The sequence below is a fragment of the Nuphar pumila genome, chromosome 1 (genome assembly GCF_984573655.1).
Source record: "Nuphar pumila chromosome 1, dmNupPumi1.hap1.1, whole genome shotgun sequence".
Taxonomy (NCBI): Eukaryota; Viridiplantae; Streptophyta; class Magnoliopsida; order Nymphaeales; family Nymphaeaceae; genus Nuphar; species Nuphar pumila.
In genome coordinates, this window is record NC_143249.1 from 115,670,821 (window position 1) to 115,694,790 (window position 23,970).

Here is a 23,970-nt window from a genome sequence, read left to right on the forward strand (position 1 = left end):
CTAGTCTCAGTTGTTTCTACGTTTTGCCTGCGCGTACCCGCAGGCCAGTAATTATCGAAACATAAGGTTTGTTCACACTGGTCGTGGGTCGTGAGATTCGCTTGCACTACTGATTCACTTGCACTACTGATTCGCTTGCACTACTGATTCACTTGCACTACTAATTCGCTTGTTTGCTCGATAGTTCAGTATGCTACTCGTTGAACTGTGCACGCCTGTCAAGGCGTTACTCTAGTTGGTTAAACTGCTTACGCAGTTCTTTGCGGAGTAATAAGGAGTTTCTCATACTAGTTAAAGGCTTATAATAATAACATTATACTAGTTGCTACATATTTGCATGTGACTTGCTTTATCCCTTGGTCGAAGTATTTGGTGCTTATTGTAGCGTAGCACTTGTTGGCTTGCATCTCTTATGATTGATGTGATTGCATACAGCTCGTAATCTACGAACTGGTGGCAACTAGGATTGATGTGGCCGCTTATCTTATAAGCTGCTTACATATTGTGATATAACTGTTGCCGTATGATTGCTTATGAATAGCTTGTGATGTAATGGTTTATGCCTTACAATTAATTTAATTACTTGTCGATGGACTAAGTCATTTTATGGTAATTATATGTTTTACGAGCATTGTTATGAGTGCTTGTCTTATTCAGTTGTTTTGTTTGGCTGACGGGTAGAGTTAGTTATCCTTCGCCCATAGAATCAACTGAATTGTCATATCTGTGTGTTCTCATGTGTCGTTTACACATGCTTTGAGGGCCTATTTGAGGATTGCAATATTCCTTGTGGCAATCATACGATGCGTAGGATTATATGCTTATGCGTGGAGTGATACGATGCATATTGCTGATATACATGCTTGTGCCCATATTGTGGCTACTGACATCGAGAGCAGTCAACTGTTCGGAGCAGTCGATTGTATAGATGCGTGTATCACCGAGTAGGGTGTTTGTCGAGCACCTGATCTCCAAAAGATTATCTGCGAGGGCGTGTATGATCAAGACCAGGTACCCGACTAGAGTGATAGATTCTCTGTGAGGATGTACACTGTCCACGAACGAGTAGCCGCGAAGACGGTGAACTCCTGTGAGGAAGTGTATGGTCCAAGACCAGGTATACCATCTAGGGCGGAATTCCCTATGAGGTTATACATGTCCCAGACCAGGTGATCCGGGCGTTGATCTTGTTGTTTGTATTAGTTGCTATCGACCCTGAGAGCGGTCATTTGTGTGGATGCGTGTATCGCAATGATTTTCATTGGATATGGCATTTGTTAGGGACTGATCTCCTAAAGGTTTCGCTGTGAGGTTATACATTTCCCAGATCAGGTGACCCGGCTAGAGTGGGAGATCTGTGTGAGGATGTACATTGTCCACAAACGGGTAGCCGCAAAGACGGTGAACTCCTGTGAGGAAGTGTAGGGTCCAAGATCAGGTATACCCTCTAGGGCGTTAAGCGGAAAATGAAGTTCAAGCCCGAATGAAAAAACTATTAGAAGCGGATTACGTGACCTATCCTTGTCTAAGTAACCTGGCATACGCCCCAGCCCTGATCCGAACAGGACAACAACAATAAAAGGAGACAGGCGTCCTGTCTGTTCTGGCTACTGAGCGAGAATCCGTTTTTTGATCCGGACGGAGAGAGGAAGAATTCCAATAGCTGCCTTGACTTTGAACATTGTCCGGTCGTATATCTCTCGGACCGAACGATCCAACGTGGATCTTGTGTTTTTGCTTACCATAAAAAGTTATGGTGAGCTGTGACGATCTTCTGAGATTGTTTGTGATAGCCAAGTATGAATTCATAGTTTCGGCTTTCTGTTTTAGCATGATTATATGCTTGACTCAAGTAAGAGAATCAGATCGTTAGCGATTTGAGTTAATGATCATGTTTTGGACCTTCTACGGAAGGGTGAGCTTTTCTGAGAAGGTATGATGTCTTAGTGCGTCATAACCGGTGACGGCTAGCCGCGTAAGACTTTGAGAGATGAGGATAGATTAAGGTCGTTCAGGGCAAAGCGTTGGTTAGAAGTAGCGAGTGACAAACTATGTCCTGGTGGTGATTAGATGCAGAGACCTCGTTCTAGAAACGAGGACAAGCTTGTTGCGTAGTAGTTCACAGCTTACGATCAAATGGATCGTATGCTGCGTTGGTCAGTTGCACTGCTTACCTGCGTTGAACTGCTTACTGTTTGCACTACTTACGCATTTGCACTGCTTACTCGCTCGCACGCCTTATTCGCTTGTACTGCTTACGTGTTTGCACTATTCACCTGCTTGCATTGCTTACCTGTTTAACTGCATATCTGCTTTAAACTGCGTAGCCTACTGAATTAAATGTACTTAATTCAGTTTCCTGTTAGTCTCTCTTGTGCACCTACTAGTTTTTCGCGAAACTAACCCATTCTATGGGTACAGGTGATGTTTAGGTACTCTACGGGCGATGGCGCGATTGCAAGATGGCTTCAAGACTTCTTCTTCCTGCTCTTAGCTCGCGTCCTGAACGCTTGGGTTTGTATCGGATTTCCCTTAGGATATTCGAATTTTTGTGCGTTTTGGTTCTTTTAGCTAACGTGCCCAGAGTTGACAGCTTGCCTTATGATTTATCAAAGAAAAATCTTCCGCTGATTTCATAAACCAACTCTGAAGAAAAGAGATATTTCTAGTCTCTTGCCTGTTTTTCTGAAAAGGTTCGCAAGTTTGAAATTTGGGGCGTTACAGCAAATCTGTTGTGCAAGAGAAAGTTTGTGCAGTAATGCACCCAAGGTCCCTTGACTTGCTATTTCAAACAAGATTTTTCCGCTGAACTTTTGTTTCAAACTCTGATAAATGATTGATTTCAAAGCTTTCAAACTTTTCATAAAAAGTTACAAGTCCTAGATTTTGGGGCGTTACAACTTGGTATCAAAGCGACAGGGAAAGCAGTAATTCTTGATCATCCGGCATCTGCATCGCACTGTAAGTATTATTATTTAAATTGTTTAATATTTATTTTAATTAAAGAAATATGTTTCTGCTTAGATGTCATTCAATGAACTGATCAAGTCAATAGACGCATTAACCGAAGCAGTTGAATGGCTCCAAGCGATGGTCCAAAACCTGGACCATAAGGTGGATAGGTTGGTTTGCAAAAGCACCAATCTAGAATGAGGTGTTATCCCTCAAGTTCTCTCGAGTCTGATATGCCTTTGGAACACCAATTATTATACTTTATGTGGAAAGGTGGGTCGTTCTACTGACGAAGGTCACCTTAATCAATGTCGCGATAAAAAGTTTGTTGTATATTGTGATGATAATAAGCTTTGACCTGCTAAAAAAAAACAAAAACTTGGTGAAGAAAACGAGTCACCACGACCGTTAAACCTCAGATGCTTGAATGACAATTGTGTTCGTCGTGGACAACCATGCCCCAGAGGCACTGGTGGTTATTTATATTGCGAAAAGATAGGGCATTTTGCCCGAAATTGTCGTAAAAAGGCATTGGAGTGTCAGATTTAAAGAAACAAACCACAAGTAAAGGCTAAAAGCAATAACCCATGTCTACTCCACTACGACAGAACACATAGAGAATAGCTAATAGATGCTTTGATAGTCTTAGTCTAAGACTTTTTGTGTGTGTTTTGTACGTATTTTGTCAAGTAAAAGCTTATCGATGAAATTATGTATGAATTTTGTGCCTCCGAGACTCCTATAATTGTAATGCTTGTGTTAGCATATAGGTGAATGGCATGTCATGCCTACAAATGATTAGTTCTGACTTTTAGGTGAACAACATATTACGCCTATAAATGATTAGTTTTGACTCTTAGGTGAATGACACCTTTCGACTACAAACATTAATTTTTGAATGATACATCATGCCTACATATTTGTATTGCAGAGGACTGCATTGTGATTGTTTAAGTATATCATACCTGTATAGAATGATTGAAGAGTATCATGAATGTCTAACTAAATTACTTAGGAGGTATGTGTGTGTGTTTCACGTTGAATAAAATCGAATGTGATTTGATGTAAAAAAAAATTTGATAAATGCTTATGAAGATGATGCAATGATCTGAATGTCTTAGAGATATATAAACTTGAATCCTACGTGCATAACTGGAACTACGTAGGAGTGACGTATGTTGAAGTTTAATTGATTCATATTATATTATGTGCATGTTCTTATGGGTATAGAACTCACGCTTTGTTTACGCATGCTTTGAGGTTCTAGTTGAGGAATGCAATGTTTTTTGTGGCAATTATACAATGCGTAGTGTAATATACTTCTGTATGATGTAATTAAAATACCACAAGATAGGAAATATTGAATACATGCGATAAATGTTTAAGTTCAATAGTGAACTATGATTCATGGAGCCATAATGATTAAATGTGTGATCTTGTGATTTAAGTGTCATATGAAGTGATGTGATCTGTATTGATGATATATATACTTGTGCCCATTATTGGTGGCTATCGACCCTAAGAGTGGTCATTTGTTTTGATGCATGCATCACTGAATATGGTACCTGTTGAGGACCTTGTCCGCAAAAGATTCTCTGTGAGGGTATGTATGATCAAGATCAGGTAATCCAGCTAAAGCGGTGAATGTCTGTGAGGAAGTACATTGTCCAAGAGCGGGTAGCCGCAAAGATGGTAAATTCCTGTGAAGAAGTGTATTGTCCAAGACTAGGTAAACCATCTAGGGCGGTAATTCCTTGTGAGGTCGTACATTTCCCAGACCAGGTGATCCGACGTGGAACTTATAGATTTTGATTTCATAGAGAATTATGGTGTGTTGTGATGATCTTCAGAGATCGATCGTTATAGCCAGTTATGAATCTATAAATTTGGCTTTCTGTTGTAGCATGATTATATATTGGTTTCAGATTAGAGAATCAGATCCTTACTGATTTTAAATCTTGATACGAGGATATGTTTTTTGTCTTTTATGAAAAGATAGGGCCATTCTTAGAATGATAACTTAAGCGAAGTTAGAACAACTGGATGCATCGGTGATCAAAAGTAGATCATCGTAGGTCGTGTGAGCCTTGAGCAGGTGTTGCTCCTTGTTTAGTTGTTTTTATGCATCGCGAAAATCAAACTTGATATTATTACTCTAATTGCACTGTTTCATGTTGCCACGGGCTGTAGTCTCGTGATGAGTTTAGCATGTTGATTTGCGAAACGTATGTTGTTGGTTTTGTATGTTGATTTGCAAAATAAAGAAATTGAAATAATAAAAAGATAGAAGAAGAGAACAGTGTAATTCACTCTTCCTGGATGTCCCTCTTCAGTGTGAGAATCCTGGACTTGTAGTTTTGAGAGACCGTGAGAATACTAAAACTATGTGTGTGTTGTTCTACCCTTGAACCCAACTAGGTGGTTCACCTCCCGGCCACGGTTTTAGGGAGATTCCGCCACTTTGCCTTGTGGTGGTGTGTAGACACAGTTGTTGTTTTTTTGTATACCAAGAACGTGGCATTAGTGAATGTTGATTTATTTGATTTCTATAATGTCCTGACATTAGATGTTGATTTCTAATGTTCCAATGGATGGTGTTGATTCTTGATATCGGTTAAGGGATGGGCGTGGAACCCAGTAATAAAATACAAATTGTGTGTTAAGCTATAACTGAGAACCTAACTTGACCTCGGGAATTGTTTACCCGTTTTGAGTATCCGCGGGCAACGATAATAAAAATAGGAACTAAAGTTTGTGTGCATTTAATAAGGACATGCATATAAAAGCAAACTCTGATAAAAGATAATAATGTATTCATGCATATGCACTAAAATCATGCATATTTGCTTGTTCTCTTAGTCGTACTAAATTAATGATTGCATGATATTTGCTCCCTAATGCATGATAAATGTTTCTTATTGCTTAATAGTGATCTTTATTGTTTAATAAGTGTTCTCTCTTGCTTAATAATTGTTCTCTATTACAGGAATAATGAATTGAATTATGAATTTGTTACATTTGCATTCCTCTAAAATGTTGCATGAATTTTATTTATGTTCTTTTTACTTATTTGATTCATTAGAGGGACTCGTACACAGGATCTTTGATTCTGATACCCTTACTTTTATGTTTTTCGTAGCCTCTAAGACTCAGTAAGGAGACCTACTATTATGAGAAGCTACGAAGGCTGCACGACTGCTTGACAGATTTACTTAGGGATAGCGTAGCTCCACTTTTTGATTCATTTATATTACTTTATATCATGTTCTCATACTCTATGCTTTTAATTAATAAAGTTGGTTTGGTTTGGATGATGGTAGTGGAAGATCCCTTGTAGTTGTGGATTGGTTATGACTGTAAAAGCCCCGGGTTTATGGGAATGCTTTTGCAAATGTTTAAAAAAAAAATTGCCACTTTTTAACGGGTATGAGTTGGGGTCATTACAAATTCTGTCTTCCACTTCTACATATTACCCTCTCTAATTCCTTGAAATTATACATTTTATAGACATAAGTAAAATCTTTATAGCCAGCTAAGCCACGAGCAGCTCGTTTAGCTTAAATGAGTCGAGAGCCCAAACACGCCCTGTTTGGCTCTGCTGGGATGAGCTTATATATATATATATATATGTTAAAGGAAAATATCTTTTTGGTTTTGGGTAGCATTATGTAATTAGTGATAAGTAGATGGGTTCTTTTGGTAACCTATTTTTTAACTAATTCCTTTAAGAAGGGATTAGGGTCTAATGAAAACAAACGATAACTCCCTCTCTCTCTGTTACTGTTTTGCCAGGAACCCAATCAACATGGTATCAGAGCAACGTGCGATCTTGGGTGCCTGAGTTCCAATCTCAGCTTCCTTCAAGCAATATCTCATCGGATAGTCGGAGAAGATCAACATCCCATCGCTCTTCTGCTGATCAGCATTCTGTGCCTCTTGGTGAAGATCAGATCTGGCGACAGATCTGCAGTCAGACCTAGTCACAACAATGAAGATCTGACTGGAGGTCATGACTCACATCTGAAGCCAGATCTGGAAGTTGGATGAAGACCCAATGGTCGTGGGTGCGAGATCTCGTCGTGTACAAGGTGAAGATCTAAAAAGGGGAGGAATCAGATCTTACTCAGATCTGGATATTTATGTCGTGATTAAGAACTGTTTGGGAAAGAAAATCAAGTCTTCGATTTTCTGTCATGGTTGAAGTTGCCAGCTGCTGCCCAAACATGATCAGATTGACGTGGAAGTGAGTGGAGGTTCCTAAAACATGATCAGATTGACGTGGAAGTGAGTGGAGGTTCCTAAAGAAAAGATGATCGTGGCGTGTGGATCGTGGAGAAGACCAGATCAAGTGGAGATCGGGTTTGTTGAAGGTATTTTTGTTTTGTTGTGTCAGACGCTGATCTGGAATCAGATCTAACGACAGGTCTGGTTGTGAAATTATCGTGGTGGAGCCTGGCCTATATCAGATTTGACGAGTCCCTACGTCAGATCGGACATGGTTTCCTGTAACTTTTGATTTTGATTGATGTGCTTTCCTGTTTCTTGCGTGCTTTCCTGTTTCGTGTGGGTCACAGATCTGATCTGGACTGATCAGATCTAGAACAAGTCTGGGGGCTGTTTGAGACTAAGTCAAGATGGTTGATGATCTAAAAAGGGAACTGATTGGAAATTATAAAGCCTTTGTGAATCCTTTTTTGTACGGGTCCTTTGTCAAGCTAGATGACTCTAACTATGCGAGGTGGTCCCGAACATTTATGATGTCCGTCTCTGGTCATCGAAAAAAACATATTCTTTTATAACCGGAACCACCTGATAAAACTGGGAGATATAACACATGGGATGAAGATAACGACACTGTTATGTCGTGGATGATGAACAGTGTATTACCTCATATCGCTGATGGACTTATTTACTACACCACTACTAAAGAAATGTGGGACAACCTTCGAGATACGTACTCTCACAAGACCAATGTGATCCGTATCCTACAAGTCGAGCATGAGATTTACCAACTGCAACAAGGAGATCAGGCACTGACCCAATATTATGCATTTGTCAAATCTGCATTTGAGAGGCTGAACGCACATAGGCCCCTATGTTGTACCACACAGAAGTCCCATCAGGAGCAAACCATGGTTGCAAGATTCCTGACAGGACTATCCTCTGAATTTGCGGTTGCCATGGTTCAGATGTTAACAGGATCGGATGTCCCCACTCTTGCCGAAGCCTATAACCGCCTGAGTAGATTGGCTATCACTTTTCCACAAACTCATTTTGATTCACAAACATCGGCTCTTGTAGTCACCCCAGGTCGAGAAAGAGAAAATTTCCTAAATATGCGTGGCAGAGGTCAAGGCAGAGGTACAGGAGGAAGAAGTAGATTTCAGTGCACCTATTGTGGCAAATTGGGACATCTTGAGGACAGGTGTTAGGATAAAAATGGTAGACCCCCTACTTCTTCTCAGACATCAAATGTATCCAAGACTCAAATTGTGAAGCTTGACATGGAGGTTCCCACTGGCTCCTCCAATGACTCTGTCACTCTCAGTCGCACAGAGTATGAAGAATTGATGTCTCACTGCCCTTCTACTTCGAACGCAGTTACTCCCATTGCTGATTTTGCTTACTCCGCAGGTGAAGGATTAAATCACCAAGGTAGTAAATGGATTATTGATTCAGGTGCCTCTAGACACCTATGTGGATCTTCAAAACTTTTTTCTAAGCTAGACCCCATGTGTGATCATCACAAGGTTGTTCTTGCCGATGGGAGTTCCTCTTATCAGATTTGCTTTCATATGTATCTGGTTCAGCTTCCACAGGAAACAAAGAGAGAGAGAGAGGAATGCACAATGGCTGGGGCGGCACTCAATTGCTCGACCTCCAAAACCCTAAACATTATAAAGTAAAACATATACAATGATATTACAAGTATGCCATTAATGAGGTTATATGAGCATGTGTTTCATTTTAACATGCGTATGGATCTGGATCCAGATCCATACGCAAACTGTATTTTAACACCCTCCCTCAAGTTGTACGTGATTTTGGAGCATGTACAACTTGCTCTTCAATAGCCAAAATTGACGTCCTGTTAATCCCTTGGTAAACAGGTCTGCCACTTGATCTTCTGTTCGAACATGACATAGTTCTATCTCCTTCATCTCGACTTTCTGCCATATAAAATGGTGATCAATCTCAATGTGCTTTGTTCTGCTATGCTGGATAGGATTACATGCAATGTTTATTGCGCTTTGATTGTCACATAAAAGAAATGATCGAATAATTGTCGCCCCAAGATCACTCAATAAGTGTCTAATCCATGTGGCTTCTGCCGTGCCTGCAGCCATCGATCTGTATTCAGCCTCTGTACTCGATCGTGCCACTGCCTTTTGTTTTCTGATGCTCCAAGACACTAAATTGTGCCCAATATATACACAATATCCAGAGACAGATCGTCTCTCATCTGGATCTCCTGCCCAATCTGCGTCTGTATAAGTGATGAGTTCATGTCCTCTATGCAGATTATCGTTCTTGCGATAAACAAGTTTGTCTCCTATAGTTCCTTTTAAATAGCGTAGAATGCGCTTCACAACTTCCATATGACCCTCTGTTGGAGCATGCATAAACTGGGATACTTGATTGACAGCATAAACTATATCAGGTCTGGTAAAGGTCAAGTACTGTAACATCCCCACGAGACTTCTATACGTTGTAGGGTTGACACAAAGATGACCATCTTTAGAGCTCAGCCTTTGATGTAATACACTAGGAGTGTTGACTGGTTTGTAATTTGTCATCCTGGCTCTTTCCAGAAGGTCAAGAGTGTATTTTTGTTGCATGAGTGTCAATGTGTCTTGTTGTCTGTCAACTTCCACACCAAGAAAGTACCGTAACTCCCCTAAATCTTTCATCTTGAAAGTTTTCATTAAAAACTGTTTTACGTCTTGCACATGATTATCTAAGCTCCCAGTGATCACAATGTCATCAACATATATAAAAAGAAGTATAACAATGTCTGCCTTTTGGTAAATAAAGAGTGAGTGATCCAGAGAGCGTCTTCTAAAACCATAACTCTGAATTTGCATAGAGAAACTTTCAAACCAGGAACGAGACGCCTGTTTCAACCCATACAGAGATTTCCTTAGTTTGCACACCCAGGCAGTAGGATCCTTCTCGGCATAACCAGGTGGTTGCTACATATACACTTCTTCCTTTAAAGTTCCATGCAAAAATGCATTTTTAACTTCCATCTGGCTAAGTCTCCAACCTTGATCGACTGCTACGGATATGATGATACGAATAGAACCCATTTTGACTACCGGACGAAAAGTTTCATCGTAGTCTTCACCATATTGTTGTGTGAATCCTCGAGCAACAAGTCGCGCCATATATCTGTCAATACTTCCTTCAGGCTTATACTTTATTTTATAAACCCATTTTGAGCCAACTGCATTCTTTCCTTCTGGCCGAGGGACTATTTCCCAAGTCTGGCATTCATGAAGAGCTTTCATTTCTTCATTCATAGCTTCAGTCCAATGACGGGATTGAAGAGCTTGATTAAAACAAGTGGGTCCATCCTGTTTTGTGAGCTGAGACATAAACAACTGGAAATCAAGGGAGAAGGTCTCATAACTCACCCATCGTTGAATAGGATGCTTAATGTGTGACGGCCTTTAAGCTGAATCATTGGCGATGCTTTTCACATTCCTCGGCTCTGTATTTTTGTCCTGTCTAGTGTATATCTGTCCAGAGAAACGTTCTACTGGGGGTGGCTCAACTGGAGATAATTCAACATGCATCTGTGAGTCATTCAACTCCCTACTCAAGCCGAAGGAAGGACAATTTGTTTGACATGTTTCTCCTGTATTAACAAAAGGATTTGCGCTCATCCATGGATCATATACTTCTAATTCTCGAGGTGGCAACGCTGCAGAGTCATTGGCCTGAAAATTTTGTTCGTCAAAAACAACATTTCTGGAGGTCCTAATACGTTTTGTAGTAGGGTCATAGCATCGATAACCTTTGTATTCATCTGAATACCCAACAAATCTGCACTTGACAGCCTTGTCCTGAAACTTATTTCGCAGAGATGAATCAATATGTACATAACATACACAACCAAAAACACGCAGCTCATCGTAAGAGGGATGTTGCCCAAATAAAGTATAATAGAGAGATTTTCGATCCAAAAGTGCCATAGGAAGACGATTTATGATATGAACAGATGTGTTAAAAACTTCTGTCCAGAGACTAACGGGCACATTGCTATCATGTAACATGCTCATCGCGCTCTCGACAATATGCATGTGTTTCCTCTCCGCAACCCTATTTTGTTGAGGAGTATGAGGGCAAAAAACCTGACGACTTATTCCTTTATCCCGAAGAAAGACAATAAACTCGTTCGATGAATACTCTCCTCCACCATCACATTGTAAATGCACAATATCACAAGCAAACTTTGTTTTGACCATCGAATGGAATTCCCGAAATATATGAAAAACTTCATGCTTGTGTTTTAAGAAATATATCCAAGTATAACGGGAATAAGAATCAATAAAGACAACATAGTAATGACTGCCAGAAAGAGAAGGAATAGGTGCGGGTCCCCAAACATCGGAACAAATAATCTCAAATGGCTTTGAAGCTCTTTTATTTATAATATGAAAATGAAGAACATGGCTTTTGCAGAGTTCGCATGAAGAACATTTATTATTATTATCAAAAAATGAACATAAACTAGACTCTGGAAGGAGACCATCAGATACAAGATTTTCAACGAAACCTCGACTACAATGACCCAAACGACTATGCCAAATATTTGGCTTATTACAATGAGATGTATTAAAAACTTCCAATGAAGGAAAAAACAAAGACTCTGAAGGCGAAAACACTGAACAATGCTTGGACGACTTCAACTGGAGGACTGGGACTGAGGGCGAAGACACTGAAGGAATCTCCTTGAAGACGTACATGTTTCCTTGTCGCTCCCCCTTAGCGAACGTCTCCTTCGTTCGTAGATCCTTAACATAAACAGAAGAGGGAGTAAATTCGACGGAAGAATTCATATCGTCAACAAGTTTAGCTACAAAAACAATGTTCTTTTTAATATTAGGAGCAAGAAGGACATTGGACAAGTGAAGTGAGGACTTTGACATAGGGATATGTGCATTGCCAGTACGACTAATGGAGTGATAAGTTGCATCTCCCGTAACTATACTACCTTTTTCAAAATAAGGCAATAAGTGAGATAACTTGCCCGCATTACCCGTAACATGTGTGGCGGCACCTGAATCAACATACTATTCGCCTTGTTCATTTTGCTTGATCGTCATCTGTGACAATGCTAATAACAAAAGTTGTTGCACATTTGTGGATGGCACTTTTGTGTCCACAACAGTAGCTTATTTATTCTTAATTTTGTTTATTTTCCTCTATTCTGTAGATTGAACCAACAATCAGCTTTCACATATCCTCTTTTGTTACATAAGAAACAAGTGGGCACTCTCCTCTGATTCCCTGTATTAAAACCCCTGAAATATTAGGTGTAAGCAAGATACCACGTCCTCCCTGCCCAAAACGCCCGCGGCCTCTGCCTCCTTGATGCCCTCCATTCCCTCGTCCAAAACCTACAGAAGTGTCCATGGCCAAAACTGAATGAGGACGAGCTGATTCATTTCATTCTGCCCTTTGCTTCATAATCATCTCATGCTGGAGAAGTTTCGCTTGGAGGTCGTCAAAAGTGGGCAAGTGAGGAAGGCATGATAAAGCTGTGGTAAACATGTCAAAATCAGGACCCAATCCATTGATAAGTTGTTAAACTTTATCTTTATCTGCAATAGCACTTCCAACAACAGCCAATTGATCAGTAATACTCTTCAAGCGGCCTATGTATTCCATGACTGTCATAGAGCCTTTCTTCAAACTTTGAAATTCATTTTTTAAGTACATAACTCGGGCTTCTGATATCTGAGAGTATGTCTGAGACAGCTTACTCCACAGATCCGCCACAGTGCAATCATCTGAAAGAGTAACCAACACTTCTTGAGAGAGTGTTGACGTAATATAAGCAACCAAAGACTGATCCCGCTTCCTCCAAGCTGTATACTCTGGATTCTTGATAGAAATGGTAATTGTGTCACCCTTCTCATCCTTGGTTTCCTGCAAAATAAGCCGTGGTGGTATAAGAACTAAACCATCCAAATGTTCATCGAGATCCTGACTCCGTATAAAAGGAAGGATTTGCCTCTTCCAGGTCAAAAAATTGGAATGAGTAAGTTTTTCTGTAACGAGCTGACTCAAGAAATTGGCAGAGGGACCGGATGACGAAGAGTAATCCATATCAGTGGAACAATGAATAAGCAAACAAGATGAATGAAAAGAAATAAACAGATTTGAGATCACTTAATCAATCAGTAAAACTTTAATAAGGCATATACCTGCACTACCAAAAGTGTTGCACAAAGAACACTAAAGCAGCAATAAAGGAAAGGAAAAACTTGTGGAATCAAAAAGCTGGTTTGAAATAAAAAGGGGCTAGCAGTCGATTTGTCTACAATTCAAGGATGCAGTCATTGATGTTTAGGAAAAGATGGAACCAACACAGACGATGGAATGAAGAAGATAAACAGATACCAATGAACGAGAATAATAAAAAATGAGTAACAGAAAAGAAAGGATCGATGAGCACGCTGAAAGGAAAAGAGAAAGGTACCAACTTTCAGAAGATGAGATTTCAGAAGATGAGATTTCAAAGGCTGTTGTTCACGCTGATCAGGGGTTTCAGAAGATGAGATTTCAGGTCTGCTATTCACGCTGATCTGTCCACGTTGGGACCTTCAGAAGATGAGATTTCAAAGGTTGTTGTTCACGCTGATCAGGGGTTTCAGAAGATGAGATTTCAGATCTGTTGTTCACGCTGATCAGGGGTTTCAGAAGATGAGATTTCAGATTTGCTGTTCACGCTGATCTGTCCACACTGGGACCTGTTCACGCTGTTCACGATGAGGGTGTTGTTCTCGATGAGCACGTTGTTCATGCTGAAAAGGAGGTTGTTGTTCACGATGAAAAAGAGGTTGTTGTTCACGCTGATCAGGGGCTTGATCTGCCAAGTTTCAGAACTTCTTCACGCACAAGATTAATCTAGCTCTAATACCATGTCAGATTTGCTTTCATATGTATCTGGTTCAGCTTCCACAGGAAACAAGGAGAGAGAGAGAGAGAGAGAGGAATGCAGAATGGTTGGGGCGGCACTCAATTGCTCGACCTCCAAAACCCTAAACATTATAAAGTAAAACATATACAATGATATTACAAGTATGTCATTAATAAGGTTATATGAGCATGTGTTTCATTTTAACATGCGTATGGATCTGGATCCAGATCCATACGCAAACTGTATTTTAACACCTCTGCCATTGTGGGACAAGGAAATGTTTCCATCTCTCTGTTACTTCAGCTGACAGATGTGCTTCATGCTCCTTTTTTTCCTCAAAATTTATTGTCAGTTAGTCGTATTGCAAAAGAGCACAATTGTAGAGTGATTTTTGATCTTTTGTGTTGTATGTTTCAGGATTTGCTGACAGGGAAGAGGATTGGTGGAGGCTATGAAGAAGGAGGTGTCTACTATCTTCATCAACCACTGGGAGTCGTGTATACTGTGTCTGAGTCATCCTCCAGCTCTTATTAATGGCACCTTCGTCTCGGTCATGTGCCTTTGCCAAAACTTCATAGAATTCTTCCTCAAATTTCTCCTTCTGCCTCATTCCAGTGTAAAGCTTGTCAGTTGGGTAAACACCACAGGAGTTCGTTTCCTTCAAGTCAGAGTCCATCGAGTCAAAGATTATTTGAGCTTCTTCACGTTGATGTGTGGGGACCTAATAGATTTCCCAGTAGGTCTCAGTGTCGTTATTATTTAGTCATTGTTGATGATTTTTCTAGATTATCATGGGTATTTTTAATAAAAGACAGATCAGAAGTTCCTTCAATCCTTATGTCGCTCATTATTGAAATAAAAACTCAGTTTGATTCTCTTGTCAAGATCATTCGCACTGACAATGCTCTCGAATTTAAAACCAATGAGTTACTACGGTTTTATAAGATTCATGGTATTCGACCTCAAACTACTTGTGCTCATACCTCTCAACAAAATGGGATAGCTGAAAGGAAGCATAGACATCTTCTAGATGTTGCTCGGCCTTATGCTACAATCATGTATGCCTCCTTCATATTGGGGAGATGTCATTCTTACAGTTGGCTACCTTATCAATCGCATGCCATCATCCTCATTGGGAGAACAAATTCCTGTGAACATCCTATATCCCAATGCACCTCTTTTCTCGGTCCTTCCTAAGGTGTTTGGGTGTGTTTGTTTCATTCATAAACTAGGGCCTCATCGAGATAAACTGTTGGCTCAATCCATAAAGTGTATTTTTGTAGGCTATCCAAGAAATCAAAAGGGGTACAGATGTTATGATCCCATCGCTCGTAGGGAGTATGTCAGTGCAGATGTATCTTTTTTTTAGTCCATTCCCTTCTTTTCAAGTATTGGCTCTAGATTTTTATGTGATCAGGGTGATGCAATGCCATTACCTATTCCACATTTTCCTTTGGAATCAACTCCTAACATTCCTTCAAGCTTTCCTACCTCTCACACTCAGTCATGGTATCATGATCCTCCTCTGGTATACTCTCGTAGATCTCCTCTGGAATCAGAACCTACACTACCTTCTCCCTTAGAAGCAAGTCCTCCAACTACGACTGAAGCATCTATTGTGGATGCTAATTTGCCAATCGCTATCAGGAAAGGTAAAAGGCAATGCACCTTATATCCCATTTCTAAGTTTGTTACAGATGCGAGACTTGGAAGTCACATGAAGAAGTTCATCATAGCTCTATCCACTGAATCTCTACCACTAGATCACCATCAGGCTGTCCTAGACTCCAAATGGAAAGTGGCTATGCAAGATGAGATGGATGTCTTAGTTTCACGGAATACCTGGGAGTTAGTTACTCTGTCGGTTGATGCTGATATTGTTGGGTGTAAGTGGGTCTACACCATTAAGTACAATTCAGATGGCTCAATCGAACGGTACAAAGCCAGGTTGGTGGCAAAAGGGTACACACAGACGTATGGGGTAGACTTCTTTGAAACTTTTTATCCTGTGGCACGCCTTGGCACTATTCGGCTAGTCATATCATAATGGATGGAGCTTATGCCAGTTGGATGTGAAGAACGCATTTTTGTATGGTGATTTGTCAGAGACTGTGTATATGCAACAACCTCCGGGTTTCGAGGTTCAGGGAGAGTGTTACAAGGTGTGCAAGTTAAAGAAAGCAATATATGGTCTAAAGCAAAGTCCAAGTGTGTGGTTTGAGAAGTTGTTTGAGAGTATGTCTGCATTCGGTTTTAACAGGTCAGCATCAAACCACTCATTGTTTGTTAAGAAAACTCCCACTGGTGTTGTGGTTATGGTTGTGTACGTGGATGATATTATACTTACAGGGAGCAATAAAAATGATATGTCAGATACCAAAGCTCATCTACAAAAGCACTTCGTTACCAAAGATCTTGGTCCTCTTAGATATTTCTTGGGTATAGAGGTAGCTCGAAGCCGTGAAGGGTTAGTTCTATCACAGAGGAATTATGTACTTGATTTGTTACAGAAAACATGAATGTTAGGAGCCAAACCTACTAACATTCCAATGGATCCTAAACTTCACTTGTTTGAAGAAGTAGAACCTGTTGACAGTAGAAGTTTCAGGTCTCTAGTTGGTAAACTCTTGTATGTTACAGTGACAAGGCCAGATATTTCTCTAGCCGTGAGCAAGATTAGCCAGTTCATGGATAAACCAACCCAAGTACATTGGCAGGCAGCAATGATGATTCTTAAGTACTTGAAGTCTTCTACAGGTAAAAGACTACTATACAAATCAAGCTCATCTCTTGATATAGTTGCCTATTCGGATGCTGACTATGCAGAAGACATTAGTGATAGAAAGTCCACTACGGGGTTTTGTGTGTTTATAGGCGGAAATTTAATAAGCTGGAGAAGTAAAAAGCAGACCGTAGTAGCTCGATCGAGTGCTGAGTCTGAATATAGAGCCATGGCCCCAAACTGCAGCCGAAATGATATGGGTTAGATCAATTCTCAGAGATCTACATGTACAGACCTCAACGTCGATGGTGATGAGATGTGATAACAGAGCAGCCACCTATATTGCAAATAATCTAGTGTTTCACGAGATGACGAAACATATTGAGGTTGATTGTCACTACATAAGAGATCTAGTATAGACAGGACAAATCTTTACTTGTCATGTTGCTTCAGAGGATCAAGTTGCTGATGTGTTTACTAAACCTCTTGCTAGTGTGGGCTTTCTTAAATGTTGTGACAAGTTGAGCATGATAGATATATATGCTCCAGCTTGAGGGGGGAGTGTTAAAGGAAAATATCTTTTTGGTTTTGGGTAGCATTATGTAATTAGTAATAAGTAGATGGGTTCTTTTGGTAACCTATTTTTTAACTAATTCCTTTAAGAAGGGATTAGGGTCTAATGAAAACAAACAATTACTCTCTCTCTCTGTCACTGTTTTGCCCGACGTCAACAATATATATATAGGCAAACTAGAATATGTTTACCAACCATATGTTTGCTGGTATAAATCAAGATTTTCATAAGTTTTTTTACAAATCTAACCCTGCGGATGCATTCGGCATGGTCCATTTGCTAGGAATCGACTGTTGAATCATTGTAATCGGATCAAGAAATGCGATTTTTTATGCTTGAATATTTATGAAAATTCTAAGTCATTGATTTTCAACCCGTAAAAGATCCTTCTTATACATCGTAATTGGATGATCCAAGAGTCTGTTTCTATAGAACCAAGAGTTTAGATCACATCCGTATGGTGAAATTTTCGAAAAAAAAAAGTAAAAACAACCTTTGAAAATCTTGGTTCATACCAGTAAACATATATATATAGTCACTAGAATATGAGAACTAATGTGTGAACCGTGATTTTCATGGATTTTTTGTTCTTTTCTCTTGAATCTAACCGTACGGATGTGAGCTACATGTTTGGTTTTATAAGAACTCGCTCTTGAATCATCTGATTTTGATGCATAAATGAGATTTTTTTAAGGCTTTAAAATCAATGGCTCGTAATCTTCATAAATATTCAAGCATTCAAAAATCGCATTTTTCATCCAAAATACACGATCCAATGATTGATTACTAGCAAATTCACCATGCCAAGCACATCTACACGGTTGGATTTGCAAAAAAGGTATTGGAAATGCCCAAATTTCTAGTTCTCATATTCTAGTACTCATATATAACATGTAAATTTTTACACAAGCCAGCTTGTGTTCGGCTGATCTAATTCAGGGACGAACTGAGCTTGGCTCAGCTAAACACGAGCATGAGCCGAGTCACAAGCTCAGTCCATTGGTAAACGAACCAAGAGCGAATATGCCCTGTTCAGTTCCTTCAGCTTGTTTACAAGTCCTGAGAGACTATTGCTCTGACAACATGCAGATTAGCAATACCATGACCCAAAGATAGCACTTGATCCAGACAGCACTTGAGGACCAGCTATGTTTCCATACACATAATGAGGAAAAGGAGACTAGACTGCTACAGCCATCATTTAAAAGCCACTAATTCCAAAACTGGCACTTATAACAGAATTTCTTTTTTTTTCGAACGAGGCACTTAGCAGAATATAATAGTGGTTAGTAGGTACCTCTTCAGGAAATAAATGAGGATACTTGGAAAATATCCTGATCTTAAGGTCATTATATCTGCACCAACATTGATATGGCAACTCCATTAGCACACAGTCAAAGATCAAAGCCTAAGAATAAAAACCTTAAATGTTATGTTAGAACAGTAGTGGAGGATAAAAAGAGGCATTTAATGTAGCGGAAATAGATAATATAGATAAAGGAGAAGAATTCATACGTTCCAGTGACATCATTAATCCGTTCTATGGCTCGCTTCCTGATTTGTGAAGCTTCCAAATACATGTCTAACTCAGCGCGTGTCCTGCAATGATGCATAAAGACTATAGAGAAAAATAAACCAAGTCTATAATGTCATGCAGAGGAAGCTGGATAGGAAAAGAATGGTGGAGGAGAGCTATCAGACAAACATTAGAAACCTATTGAAGATCAACAAAAATAAGTACATGGATTTACCAGTATAAAAGCGAGTATGGCTGTCGAGGCAAGGCTGAAATATATGAGCTCCACTTTGAAGACTTCCCGACATTAGCTTCACTGATCAAGTAAGCTGCAAGTAGTGGCCATTCTGGTACATTATTTTTCCTCAGAATCTCACCCGCTTCCGGACAGCTCCACTCCTAGCATCCAGTAATTATCATTTAGTACTATTCATAGGACAGACAGAAGTTGCACAGACAGACCTACACAGGTAAAGCGAAAAATAGGAAATATAGGACATCTTCGTAGACAAAATTATGAACTTCGCATCTAAATTCCATCTCCCTGATTACTGAATCAGTACAATCGTTCATTCAATGCCGAAATTCACAAAAAATCACCAAAATTCACACCCTAATTGCGGTTCAGAAACACAACACGCTGATTTCTTGTTGGATAGATAGAGATTACGGCATACCGACTCGGCTGTGATCACGAGGGATGGCGGGACGAAGAGCAGCTTCTCGCTCTTCCGGATGTTCTTGAGGGCGACGAGCCCTCGCTCGCCGATGTCGACCCGATCGATCGCCATCTTCTGCAGCGGAAGGCCGTTGTCGGTGAGCCATCTTTGGAGGGCGGAGGCGCTCTCCAGGGACTCGATCTCGCAGCCCCAGGGGACGGCTCCTAAGGTTTCAGAGGGGGCTGTGGAGATCGAAGAGCGGACGCGGATCCTCTTGCTCGTTCTCGGGGAGGGGATCGCGAATTTAGGGTTTCGGGAGGCCGTCGGAGAGAAACTCGGTAGGAAATGCGTGCAGAACGTTCTAGAAACTTCCGCCATGGCCACAAAGATAGAGAAGAAGAAGAAGGAGAAAGGAGGGAAAGAAAATCTTATCCGTGGCTTTGAAAACGCTTCGTGCCGTGGGATGACACGTGTCAGGATCCAACATAAACCCGAACTTGTCATATACAACAACAGCAAGGGCATAAAAGTCCTAAAATAAATACTAAATATAAAAAAAAAAGGAAAAACGGATTTATCCTCAGGGTATCCCCCTCCCGCTCGCAAAACCCCGAGGTAGATGAGGATGACGTCCTCTGCCTCTCCTCTGTGCACCCTACCATCTAAGCAGGTTATATGTTACCCCCCCTCGAACAGGGCCGGTAGCTCCATCTCATATTTGGGGGTTCCCAAATAGCGCCATGTATAAGATGCCGAGCGCCACGTATAAGATACAGACCGGCTAGTATCCTCATGTGTGTCTGCATCACATAGCATCGTAATTTGGTGTCGTCGCAAAGACTTAAGTACCATTTACCACCATTCTCTTCCTCTTTTTGGAACGGACATAAATGTCTTTCATCCAGAAAATTGAATCGGCGGTTCATGAAAAGGACAAAGTTGCCCTTCATCGTTATCGCGCCAAAACTTTTAGCAAAGTTTGCGTATGTAGTAAGTTGTATGATATAGGATTTAAATAGTTTAAAAAAATTCACTCTCGCCCTAAGCAGAAAACTCTATCGGAGCATACCTTCATCTGTTGTCGTTGGATCATCCGTTGCCTTTTTCTGTTGTCGTCGGATCATCCTTTCCTTTGCTCTGCTACCGCCAGAGCATCCGTTTTCGTCTAACGTGCAGTCGCAGAATCATTGACACCATCTGTTGTGTATATGTTCTTACTGTTTCTTACTTTACAGTTGGAATATTAAAAATCCTATCGTTTCGGTGAGTTTCGTGTAAGGTTTCGTTATGCAATCTGAATGTTGTTTCTTATACAACGATTTGTAAGTTTGAATCGGCGACGATTTATACAATCAAAGCAATAGCGATGTGTGTTTATTCAGATACCTCGATTTGTACATAAGTTTGCTAAATCTTATAACGATGTATACTTATGAAGCCAAATATTGCGACGATTTGTAATCATGCTGCTCGTTTAATGTATTGTGCATGTTAGCAATGTCTGCGGCTCATCAGAGAAGAGATACCTCGTCGTTCTATGGGTTGTGTATTAGAGAAGTGATCCGTCAGTCCCATCTATCTAAGGTTTTTGAAAAGTACCAAAATATACTGAAGATTGAGAATGATAAAGATTGGGAAAAAGCGTTGGAATTGTATTATGCGGAGGATTATCCATCAGATATCAAGGTTGCGGACCAAAGGAAGAATGTTGAAGAACTAAAGATGCAGAAGAAGGATGACCAAGATAAGGCAAAGCAAATAAATAAGGAGGAGAATGAAAAGAAAAGGCAAAAGAAAAAGGCGGAGGAGAGGGAAAGGCAAAAAAAGAATGAGGAGGAGAGGGAAAGGGAATTTAACAATCTAGTGGAGGATGCTAAGACGGAAACGCTCAAGCTGTTGTTGGAGCATATAGCAATGCGAAACTGGGTAAAGCTACTGAAGGAGGAGGAGGAGAGGCGAAGGCAATTGAATAAGGAGGAGGAAGAGAAGGAACGGAATAAGCTTCAGGATGAGGAAGAAAAGGAAAGGCGAAGGAGGGAGAAGGAGTTTGAGGAAAGGAAGGAAATGCAAAGGAAGGAGGACGAGGAAAAGAAGGAAAGAGAAATGAAGGAGAAGGAGGAGGAGGAAGAAAAGGAAAGAGAAAGGAAGGAAAATGAGGAGGAAGAAAAGTAAAGAGAAAGAAAAAAGGAGGAGGAGGAAAGATGGAAACAACTTAAGGAAGAGAAAGAAAGACGGCGGAAGGAGAAGGAGGACGAGAAAAAGAAGGAAAGAGAAAGGAAGAAGAAGGTGAAGGAGGAAAAGAAGGAAAGGGAAAGGCAGTGGGAGGTAGTGGACCAACCAGAAAGGCTTAGGTTGGAGGGATTGGTCGAACAGGAAAAAAGTGCAACCAAGGTAAATAAATCTGTCCTGTCTCTGGAGATTTAATAATATGTTTAGCGATTTTGGTATAGTGATTACTATGTTAGGTATTAATATGTGTAGAGATTACTGTGATAGTGTGTGTGTAACCATTATTATTTACAGCGATTAGTAGAATATTATTTATAAGTACAAATGGTACTAACTTATAATTGGTAGGAATAATATGTTATTGTGTGTTATAGGAAGATCACAGGAGAAGTAGAGCACCAAGTGAAAAGCTCAGAGGTCGGTGTCAATGGCCTGTAGTTCTGTCGTGGTATGGTCAGCTGAGTGCATATCAGAAGGACCGATTACAAAATATGCACTTCGGTGGCCTTTTGGACCAACAATATTTTGAAGCTTGCTGGAATACCATGACCCACCTGGTAAATAAGTGGAATGATAAGACGAACACATTCCAGTTCGATTCTTTTGAGATCACCATAAGTCTAGAAGATGTGGCGAGAATCACTGGCCTTAAGTGCGATGGCAGTGTTGTCCTATTACAGCATTCAAACTATAATGCAAGGAAAAAATGCACGACCCTTTTAGGAATGTCAATGGACGAATGGAGTCAATGTATTTCTGGTGGAATCAATTCCACATCAATGAAAGTCTCATCTTTTCGTAATAAATGGGAAGGTCGCTCCGCTACTTGTGCATCTGAAATAGCTGACCAAGAGTTGCGCGATTTCCTTCTTTATTTTATTGGTCTTACTTTATTTTCCGATTGTTCTGGTTCGAGAATAAGTTACATGTGGTTGTAGTACCTGAAAGACTTAGACAAAGTCGACAACTATGCATGGGGTGCCACTATGCTCGCACACTTGTACAGTCAACTCTATCGTCCGAGTAAGGGTACGAAAACAATCGGGGGATTCTGGTCATTTGTTTAGGTATTTGTTTATTACATACTTAGTAATTGTAGACTAAGTTCATTGAAGGTTGTAGTGTTACTAATATATTGTTTTTGTTAGGCTTGGGCGTGAGCACATATTATCCCATTGCGTCCATATTGTGGTCCTGCGATTTGTGGTTTTCCAAAGATCGGTCGTTGGGCTAGAATAAACGGCACAGTTCATAATGCTAAGTCCATTTTAGATGGGCTGCAACTAAATGAGGTAAATGTTCTAAAATTGTTTACAATCGGGTTAACATTTATCATTCAGTATTATAAATTGTTGTAATGTTTAGCATTCTTAAGTAATCATCGTTGCAGAATTTTGTCTTCCGTAGTACATATCGTTGTCGTCATATCATTCTTAAGTAAATTGTAATATATTTGTCACTCGTTATTAAAAAGAATTACCAATGTACAGGTTTTGTGGAGACTGTGTGGAGATGGGGAGGACGATGACCAAGACGTTGTTGCAGAGGCTGCTAGATTGTTTGACAGCGATTTGTGGCTGTTTTGCAATTATGAAGCTGAGTTGCAACATGGTAGTCGACTTCTCCTACAATCTGGCTTGGGGCAGTCTATCTCAAATAAGCATTTGGAAGTGAGAAGGAAGATGAATAGTGGTGGAGGCAGGAACGTGAATTGGCGTGAACGCTACATGGACGAATTATTAATTTGGAACACAGGTGGTGTTCGTGCCGTATCGTATGATTATAAAGGACGATAATTTGATCCCTTCTATTTCCAAAGGTATTGGGAACCTATGCGGCGAAATCTGGAGATTGAGAAAATTGGGAACCCATGCCTCCCAACTGCCCCCTTTCATGTTGCATCCCAACATCTACAACTCGTCTGTCATCTCCGTCCGGTTACAACAACGATTCCCTCAGTAACAAATCGCGATGAAGAGCAAAGACTTGCTACATAAGAGAACGTTGTCTCCGCCGCAAGGTTCAAACTGATGGAGAGGGAGAATAAGAAATTAAGGACAGATGTAAGCACTATGTAGAGACAATTGAACTCAGTGGTAGAGATGATGACCAGTTTTTTTAATAAGATAGACGCAACCAAGAAGTCACCCAGGATAGACAGTCCAC

General features: G+C 40.3%; 1 protein-coding gene across 2 annotated transcripts in view; it reads right to left on the minus strand.

Annotated features, from left to right (window-relative positions):
• LOC149849110 (Rubisco methyltransferase family protein) overlaps nucleotides 1-19,971 on the minus strand; it is a 145,175-nt gene extending 125,204 nt beyond the window's left edge. For both annotated transcript variants that reach the window (XM_089998507.1, XM_089998500.1), the window contains exons 1-4: nucleotides 19,594-19,971; nucleotides 19,152-19,315; nucleotides 18,916-18,999; nucleotides 18,698-18,755 (exon numbers count right to left, since the gene is read on the minus strand). In XM_089998507.1, the coding sequence (XP_089854633.1) occupies nucleotides 18,698-18,755; nucleotides 18,916-18,999; nucleotides 19,152-19,315; nucleotides 19,594-19,953 (666 nt within the window). In that variant the 5' untranslated portion in view covers nucleotides 19,954-19,971. The remainder of the gene's footprint in view (nucleotides 1-18,697; nucleotides 18,756-18,915; nucleotides 19,000-19,151; nucleotides 19,316-19,593) is intronic.
• Between the last annotated feature and the right edge of the window lie 3,999 nt (nucleotides 19,972-23,970).